Genomic DNA, 9,873 nt, shown 5'->3' on the forward strand with positions numbered 1-9,873 from the left:
TTTATAAAAAAAAATAATTATTGCGTCATTGCTGACGTGTCCCACTCGCGGGCCGGCGAGTGGGAAGCACGCACGCACGGGGATCGGCCACGTCGCCCAGGCGCGTGGCGGCTTGTTCCGTGCCGCGTTACGTGCCGTCGGCACCCGGCACGGAATGGGAACGGGACGGGAGCGGAATGCAGCGCCGCAACGCGTTCCGCGGCGAAACCGTTCCGGCGGAACGGCACGCGGAACGGTTTCGGCACGCGTTGCGGGTGCTCTAAAAGCCAAAATATATGAACTTGATTCAAAATATTATTTTTAAAAAAATAAGTCTATAACAAATTAAAATGTCGCCAAAGTAGTTTTTTTTACGGTTTCGTAAAAAAATTAACGGTCGACGCTAATTACACAGTGGCATGACCGTTAGTTTTTTTACGGAACCGTAAAAAAAGACGACTCCGATACGGATTTCATTTGTTATGGATCTATTTTTAAAAAATGAATATTTTAGACCGAATTCATATTTTAGTCATATATTTAGAACCAAAATTGACCCTTAATTACTCTAAATCAAATAAAGGACATTCTGGTACACCAGCGCTAAAGTAAGAACTCTTTGTATGATGAATAAATCGAACTTGTTTATATTAAAATTGATTATTGCAAAACTAATTATTGCTTTTAATAAAATGGTAGTATTGTTTAATTTATAAAAGTATTTAAAAAAAACAATTCAATACAGATCGATGTGCACGTACGGTGCACGAGCCCGCACACAAGTGCAGCTCAACTATTTATATAGTGCTATATAAATCAAGTAAAGGGACTTCTTGTATCTTATCTACCAGCATAGTTAGGGAATCTAAGCATCGTCGTCAACAATGGAAGAAAATTAAACTGTCATATAATTCATGACAATGAGAAGATAAATACAACATAATACCAAATACATCGTATTCTTGTAAAAATCAACTAGTAATTTTAACTAAATTAACATTTGCGATTTGTACAAATTAAATCGCCCGCCGTATGTTGTTGCTTCGTTTGAGTTCCACGTGGCATGTTAGCTTTGAGTTCCACGTGGCATGTTAGCTCCTCGATCACGAACATAATAAAATATATATTTAATATTTACAAATTAATAGAAGGTATCGAAGTCGGCCAAGATACCTTCATTCATCCCACAACAAGACAATATAAAAAAAATAATTTGTTTAAACTCATTGTGACTTTTATGTCTCGGACAAATTAGCATCTTTGTGACAATGAACTAAGAATCATCTACGACTATGTTAAATTAATCTGAACTTTTCTATAACATTACAAAATTGTTCAAATGAAAATCTTATTAAAATGGTAGATTGCACTTAATGTAACATATATATGCACTAAACATAAAAAGTATTTTGCAAAATTAATTACGTTATGCATATTTTTTTAAAAATTCAAAACGAAAACATTTGACACTTTAAAAAAAATAAATTATGCAGATCCTTAGAGGGTGAAGAGGCTTAAGTCCCTATCACACTATTTCTTTTTCTTATTTGCAATTGTTAATATTAGCGAAACTGTTCGAAATCATTTTTAACCCTTAATAAGCTGACGCAAATGAAGATCAATTATTAGAGATAAGAGGATTAGGAGAGACTAAAAATAGAGGAAGAAACGAAGAAAAATGGTCATAAAAAATGTTGGTTTGGGAAAGGAAGAAAAAATGTTAATGAGAAAAATATTAAAAAAAGGTTTTAAGGGTAAATATATTGTGCTAATTTTATTATATTATACAAAATGCAATTAGTTTATACGTCCATTACAAATTACAATATCTATTATCCAATCTCCAATACTAATATATTATGATTAAATAAGCATGTAAGTCAAAATATAACATCACCACTAGTAGGGTTTTCATGGTGGCATTAAAATATGGAAAATGTGACCTATATATAATATATCTTGATCTCATCCAGCTTGCATAGATAGAGAGGAAAAATTCTCTGAGATTTAGGCAAAATGAATGCAGCATTTTCTTACCAAACAATACTCCCTTCCGTCAAAAAATGCAACTGCATATCTATTTCAGGAAACAACACAAAAAACAGTAGTGCAAGAGCAGCCATAGCTATTCCCAAAACAAGAAAAAAACATATTTCTCAGACAGAACTGATATCAGTTCATGGAACTGCTTCCACCGATCTTTTCGTGCATGAGATTGTCGAGAGGCAGACGAGAAAGGCTGAGACGACAGCGTTCGATCTCTGTCAAAACCCTAGTTTTCACCCGGTGTTCCTTGAAGAAGCCTATGAGAGATGTAGAGATGTGTGTGCTGAATATGCAAAGACATTTTATCTGGGTTCAATCTCTTTCTCGTTTATCTTTTTTTATTTAATTTGTAGAGGAGTTATGTGTTCATTTGTGGTGATTAAATGAAGTATGGGATGATGCAGGAACACAGTTGATGACTGAGGAAAGGCAGAAGGCAATATGGGCTATTTATGGTGAGTAAAGTTTATTTTTACCTTCTTGATGCAAAAATATGTTGATATATTTGTGAGGGTAGTAATGTTGTTTGAGAATATGATTGCTAAGAATATGGGTTTTGGTAAATTAGTTAACATGTATTTTATCAAGGAAAACTATTAGGTTTTAGAATTTATATTGGTTAGTTAAATTCAGTTAATTATCTAACATAGTAACTAAAGTAAAACTTTCTTAACTAAACAATAAATTTAGAAATAAAATAATAATAAAATAAGGTACTTATTTAAGAACTACACAAAGCTTTGCTTTAGAAGAAAATAATACTAATAAATATCATAAATGTGTAAGAAAAAGAATACTTAAGAAACCTAGAAACTAAGAATTCTAGAAAATTGCACAACAGTTTTCAAGATTCGTACAACATCCCTCGTTAGCTAAAAAATCGAACTAACAAACTGACTCATGGTGTCATCTTGCATTTCATGGTGGTTTCATTTTATGATACATGCAGTGTGGTGTAGGAGGACTGATGAATTGGTTGATGGACCAAACTCTGCACATCTTAGCTCAACACTTGATAGATGGGAAGAGAGATTAGATGACATCTTCAACGGTCGTCCCTACGACATGCTTGATGCTGCCCTAACCGATACTCTCTACAAATTCCCATTAGACATAAAGGTACTTTTATTTTAATGGGGCTGTCATTTTGAGCATCACAAAAAGACTTTGTGTTGCACATGTATGAGACAATTGAGAAAATTTGAGATTTCTGTGTTATGATATTACGAGATTGACCTGATTTTAATGGAATTTATTTGAACTGCTTAGCTAACTTATTGGGGTCGATGATCTGCAGCCTTTCAAGGACATGATCGAAGGGATGAGAATGGATACGAGGAAAGACCGGTATGCAAACTTCGAAGAGCTTTACATGTATTGCTACTGTGTGGCCGGGACCGTTGGCCTGATGAGTGTTCCTGTCATGGGAATTGCACCCGAGTCTTTGCTGTCGGATCATAGGATTTATAATGCAGCTTTGTGTTTAGGAATTGGGAATCAGCTTACTAACATTCTTAGAGATGTTGGAGAAGAGTGAGTCTTCAATCTATGACATGATCATGTTTGTCTGATCCTATGTTGTATTAAGGGTTTTAAGGCACATCCTATGTTGTCTGATTCTCTCTCTCTCTCTCTCTCTCTCTCTCTCTCTCTCTCTCTCTCTCTCTCTCTCAGTGCATCAAGAGGGAGGATTTATCTTCCACAAGATGAACTGGCTGAGTTTGGATTATCAGACAAGGATGTTTTCTCAAGAAAGGTGACAGATGGTTGGAGGGAGTTCATGAAAGAGCAGATCACGAGAGCAAGATTCTACTTCGACCAGGCAGAGGAGGGAGCTACACAGCTACACGAGGCTAGCCGTTGGCCGGTATGAAACTGAATCCTCTACCAAGTTTTTTAGTAAAATACAACACATTTTTATAGACTAATGTACCTGATCTTTTTGGCAGGTTTGGTCTGCGTTGATGCTGTATCGTATGATCTTGGACTCGATCGAGAGCAATGGCTATGATAACCTGACAAAACGGGCATACGTGGGCAGAGCCAAGAAACTGCTCACCTTGCCTGTAGCATTCGGTAGATCCCTGCAAACAAAACCAAGTATAGCTCTCTCATAAGAGAAAAGAGTGAGTGAGAGAGAGAGAAAGTCACAAACAACATTTTAGCTTTGATTCCTTCTGTAGATTTGCTGTTGTTTATATATACATATACTGGAATCTGATATATGATATAAACGAATACAGATGATCTCATAAATCATAATACATGAATATCACCATATTCTACGCACTTGCAATGATCTTCATCATATTCCAGAAATACAAAAGTTCCTAAATATAATTTCAGCATACCTACACATGTTAAGTTATCAAACTTTTCATCCCGAGTGATTCCAGCAGAAAACGAGCATGGATTTAGTCGAAAGCAGCAACACAAAGCTCAACTTGTTAAAGCAGAACATATGGATCAAATGACCATTCGTTAATAGCAGGAACAAAAGAATAAAACAGCATCAATAAAACAGCATCCACAAGAAATGTTTAGGAAGTAATAAAATTCTCTCCTCTACAACCTTTTGTAATGACAAAAGGTTATGGAGAGACAAAATTTAATGTAGTCTTTGTATAAAATATGGTAAACTAAAAATCGAAAAAAGGGAAAGTGGGAGAAATTTCCACATCTTTGCATCAGTAGCGTATGTTAATGGACAGCACAGCCAGCAGCTCCACTGCCTCTTTTGCAGTATGTCTCTGTTGTAACAGCTGAACCGACGAAAGCAGAACCAGACTTCGTTTTTATGCTTTCTACCACCCAATTGATTGATACTTGCAGTAAAAATTATAGGCAGCTATCGACACACAAAACAGTTAGCAGGTATCTGCCTTGCACAACTCGGCAACCCCTCCAGCTACTTCAGAGAAAGTAATCTGGTGTTCTTCGAGTTACATCTGGCTCACCACGTCTGGGAGCTGGCTCAAACTGCAATTGCACAACACAAAGCTAAAGTCTCAAGTTCACAAATACCAGACACACAACATGAGAGAGAGAGTTACCTGAATAAAAGTATGTCCCTTGCAGTCATCAACTTCAAGAATAGATGCCATGTTTCCACAGCGGTAACAATAATTAGGTGCACTGAAGATAGTAACAACCTTTTGGTCCTGCAAACAAGAAACCACAGCTATCAATCGGATCGTAACAAAGGCCGCGATTAAGAAGTTACTGTGATTACATGAGCCCAGTTAAATCCCTCCATAACCAGCTGGTGAGCTCTAGCAATAAGCTTCAAGTTGTTTGTATGGTTGAATTGCTCCGAGATGTCCTATTAAATAAGCATGAAGAAAGTATATCACTTAAATAATTACGTGAACAAACTTTGGAGAATGAGCAAGAAGCAATGGGTAAATACTTGGCCAAATGTATATCCAGCACCCCTTGGAGAGATACCCCAGCCACATCGATCATCAGGATCAGACCACAAAAGGTCACACATAGGCCCTTCATGAGGAACTTCTTGAACACGGTCGAAACTACGGACATTATCAAGAGTTTCTATGGATGGAGACAATCCACCATGGAGACAAAAGATTTCTGACTCAACCTAAAAGTAAGAACAAAATCAAATATTTCAGTCAATTCATGAGGACATGAAACGGGAGGATATTAAGACTTTAAGCGTGGTGGTATATCTTCAGCAAATATACTAACCAGTGCAGTAAGAGGAAGGAGGTCAAAAAGATCTGTGAAGGTCTTCCACACATTGGCGCTTCCATATCTGCACAACAGAACAAAATTAACACAGAAGCATACGTTGAATAACATAAGCATTGCAATATGGATGATAGTGCAAGATAATGTCACTTTGATTGTTATTTTTTCCATGGCTTTATGAGATATTTTCATTAAAAGGAACTCACTGAACTTACTTTCGCAAGCATTCGTCATAAAACCCATAAACCTGAGTAATCTGCAAAAAACCGATAACTCATTTTAGCACCAAGACATGGAGGATTATTAAGGAACTCCTGATTGAACTCAAGAAACTACTATCAGATACAGATTACGAGAAACAGTCATTCCATCAACAAATTCATGTCCTGCGTGCAGTTTAGCAACCAAGACATATATAAAGACAGAAAGCATTGATACAAAATTACCTGACGGCTTTCATGATTTCCACGTAGAATAGTGATCCTTTGAGGATAACGCACTTTCAAAGCCACCAAGAGCTGAAACAAATTTATGTACATGTCAAATGAAAATTAGACGCATCCATCCTAATTTCCTGGCATTAAATAAATCAGGAACTTCAAGCAATGTACAAACTAAGGTGATTAGTTCCAGGCTCTTTGGATAAATATGTTGGTGGATATAGTTTGGAACAAAGTCTCTCCTCACACTAGAGACAGATCATACTCAGAAGGCAACAGAAGAAAGTATTGTATAATTTGGAAAAGTAATGGAAATTATATGATTGATTAGTATTTCACATAGAAAATATAAAAGGATTCAACTAACCGACACTGTCTCCACAGAGTAGTATCCTCGATCAACATAATCTCCCATAAACAAATAATTTGTATCCGGACACTGCCAAAAATGCGAAAACATATGAATCTTCTGAAGCAAAATCTGAGAGACAAAATAGGATAGCACAGCAAGGGATTCGAGTATATACCTTCCCACCAATCCGGAAAAGCTCAGCAAGATCATGGAACTGACCATGAATATCACCACATATAGTAACTGGGCTTTTAACTGGCTGTAAGAGATAAAAGGTTACTTTTCACAGCAATAGTAAGTGGTAATATGGGATACAAGATGACTACAACTGCCTAATTACACAAAAAGAACAAGAATTAAAAATCATTTCAACCAACAAACATATTTGTGTATGCAGTAACAGCCGATTATAAGGAGGATAGAAAACCTGCACATTGCTCTCTTGCGTCAGGATCTCCTTGGCCTTGCCACATAACACCCTTACCTAGAAAAATCAGTGGAGACCATAGTTAAAGACCTCATTTAACATGAAAGAACCTATACAAGCCTCGTTGTGCATATTAATCCAAATTGTGAATAGCATAGATATCACAGCTAAAAAAGTCGATCAATCTCGAAATAAAAAGAAATGTAGGAGTAAAAAGATTGTGAAAACCACCGGTGTTTTCACATCGAAAATCTAACAAATAAGCTAATCACTATCACACCACAGCAGCTAGACACAAAAACGAACATGACTAACTAAACAAGCCAAGTGCCGTGCGTTACGAGTATTTGTATACCCATACAATAATTACCAAAAAAATTCTATGTAATGTCACAAAACCAAAGCAAGGAGAGCGTGTGTTTCCTCAATGAACAATATCCAGTAACAAAGATTCTTTATCTTTACCCAGAAAAACCATTACACATCATTCTTGCTAAACAAAGGTATCATTTTCAATCTTTAGACACATCAGAAAACCATTACACGCTCTATCATTCCAAAACAAAAGGAATGCAACGAAGCAACACAATCAAATCCCCAAAACACATCCTGGAATACCTCAACTTCTTAAAATACATTCAAACTGAGGTGAAGAGGCCGAATTTTGAATCGAATGCGGTGAGCCTCAAACAATATAACCGTAATCTCCAACAAAAGATTCGGCTAAACAAAAGAATCGGCTAAACAAAAGAATCAGCTCAAATATTCCATTCCACACCTTAAATTCCCCCAAATGGATCCAACGTCGGAAACACAGGATCAAATCCACCACACGGTTCAATAAATTCGAATTCCATAACAAAAGCAATAAAAAAATACCACCTTGAAACGTGAAACCAGCGAATTCATGAAGAATCGCGGAAAATAAATACCTCAGGCTCGGATAAGGGCTTGCACTGCACGAGCTGCGCGATTTGTTCGTCGAGGTTGCCATTGGTTCCCCCGCCACCGGCCGCCGCGTCCATCAGGTGTGGAATCAAACCCTAGATTCCTCGATTTTCCGATGCGATCGATTCCTCCGACGGCGTCGTTGCTTTGGTTGCCTTTTCTCGCTCTGGGGCGAAGATGGTGACAGGTGGATACTGCAGAGTAGAGAGGAGTGGCGAGGAAATCGAAGGGAGTTTGTCAAAATTACCGAAAAGTCCTCTCAGGTTTCAATATTTTGGTTTTGTTGCTTCTAAATATAGATTACCCATGATCTTGTACATTAATTACTTTTGATTAATGCTAAATTATATGCTAGTTTAATTGTACTTTTGATATTAATATAAGGCAAATTTATGGAAAACTATAAAGTGGTTGATGTATGACTAATTTCACAATTATGAAAATGGTTGACTATATATTTGAATGCATTTTAATTATTTGGCTACGAAAACTTATGCATGCTAGTGTCTAAATTTATCACATCAGTAAAATTAAAGACGTAAAGAATTGGAAGAACTTTTCCACATATTATTTTTCATCTATCATATTATATCATAATTTCTCTAAATCTAAGATCGTGAACAATTAAAAAAACTATCAAAGTTATGAATAATTAATCACGGAGTAGTTTTTAATTGGAGTATATTATTGTATCAATTTTGAAAGTGTAAGGAGTATACGAAATTCGAAATTAATCAATAAAAATAAAATTATATTGTGACTGAATTTTCAAATATTAACGTATGGAGCAGATTTACTAAAACTTTTCAATCAAAAAATGTGTATTTATGAGAGAAATAGAAAAAACTCTTTCAGAAGAGAGAAAAGCAGAGATTCGAAGAAACGCAGCAAAAACAGAGCTAAGTTTTCTACAATTTGGTTCCAATACTTACGCGTTCAAGTGGTTGGCGGTTTGATTTACTCTAATAATTTGATGCTTCTGTTTTTTCCTGGTTTTAGCGTAGTGATTGCAATGCTGAATGTAATCAATTGCATGTGCTCGAGAAGTGTCTGTTGCTGATTGATTTAGGTTTTCGCTTTGCTGCGTGTTTCAATCTCTCTCGCCCTCTCTTTCTCTAGCGTAGTGATTGCAATGCTGATTGTGTGTGTGTGTGTGTGTGTGTGTGATTGAGAAGTTTTCGGTTGCTGATTAATTTTTATTTCGTTTTGCCGCGTGATTCTCTCTCTCTGGCGTAGTGATGAAAATGTGTGTATGTGAGGTTTTCTGTTGCTGGTTAATTTTCAATCCGTTTTACTGCGCGATTCTCTCTTTCTAATCACGCAGTAACTCCGAGGCCGGTAATTTTTAAATTCTGATTGTAGAAATAGTGTGGAGAAGAATTCTCAGTTCTGATTGTAACGATGAAGCTTCTTCTGATGGTGGTCTAGCTCGAACAAGTTATGTTCCGCCACATCTTAGGAATAGGCTTTCGTTTTGCCCTGTTGTTGCTGCTGCTGGTGCTCGGAATAACTGAGGGATTGGTTGGGATCGTGGAGGGAAAGTGTTGTGATTTGCACACAAGGCTTTCACACACTCAAGAAGATCACACACACACTCACTGTTGTATGAGATCACACAATGCAGAAACACACACACTCACACTTTGAGTATTGAAGATGATAATCTTGGAGAGAAACTGGAAAACTCTTTATTGATTAAACTACTACTACATACACGGTTTATGAGCTATTTAAAGCTCTACAATCAAGTAGCAACTGCTACTAACTAACTACAACAAGAATCAAGAAAACAAGAAGAATAACCGCTACATCTCAGCTAACTAACTGCTGCTCCAACGGCTAGTTCGGCTAGGTTGCTTCTTCCTTCTCGGCTTAAGGCCGAACTCCCTTCTCGGCTCAAGACCGAACTCAAGACCGAACTCCCTTCTCGGCTCAAGACTGAACTCCCTTCTCGGCTCAAGACCGAACTT

The 9,873-nt window shown here is 36.9% G+C and overlaps 2 protein-coding genes across 2 annotated transcripts; one reads left to right on the plus strand and one right to left on the minus strand.

The window, feature by feature from the left end:
• Nucleotides 1-1,483: 1,483 nt before the first annotated feature.
• LOC121741915 (phytoene synthase 2, chloroplastic-like) lies at nucleotides 1,484-4,365 on the plus strand. The gene is made up of 6 exons (XM_042134867.1): nucleotides 1,484-2,335; nucleotides 2,430-2,480; nucleotides 2,975-3,144; nucleotides 3,323-3,558; nucleotides 3,700-3,892; nucleotides 3,975-4,365. Exons 1-6 carry the CDS (start codon nucleotides 1,996-1,998, stop codon nucleotides 4,140-4,142), a joined length of 1,158 nt encoding a protein of 385 aa, XP_041990801.1. The 5' UTR covers nucleotides 1,484-1,995; the 3' UTR covers nucleotides 4,143-4,365.
• Nucleotides 4,366-4,487: 122 nt separating this feature from the next.
• Nucleotides 4,488-8,160, minus strand: LOC121741914 (serine/threonine-protein phosphatase PP2A-2 catalytic subunit-like). Its single transcript, XM_042134866.1, has 11 exons — nucleotides 7,888-8,160; nucleotides 6,956-7,012; nucleotides 6,704-6,787; nucleotides 6,544-6,615; nucleotides 6,183-6,254; nucleotides 5,952-5,992; nucleotides 5,734-5,800; nucleotides 5,435-5,626; nucleotides 5,258-5,347; nucleotides 5,079-5,186; nucleotides 4,488-5,004 (listed from the first exon to the last, which is right to left on the minus strand). The coding sequence occupies exons 1-11, from the start codon at nucleotides 7,978-7,980 to the stop codon at nucleotides 4,939-4,941; spliced, it is 942 nt and encodes a 313-aa protein (XP_041990800.1). The 5' UTR covers nucleotides 7,981-8,160; the 3' UTR covers nucleotides 4,488-4,938.
• Nucleotides 8,161-9,873: the final 1,713 nt, after the last annotated feature.

This window comes from Salvia splendens, chromosome 7 (genome assembly GCF_004379255.2).
Source record: "Salvia splendens isolate huo1 chromosome 7, SspV2, whole genome shotgun sequence".
Taxonomy (NCBI): Eukaryota; Viridiplantae; Streptophyta; class Magnoliopsida; order Lamiales; family Lamiaceae; genus Salvia; species Salvia splendens.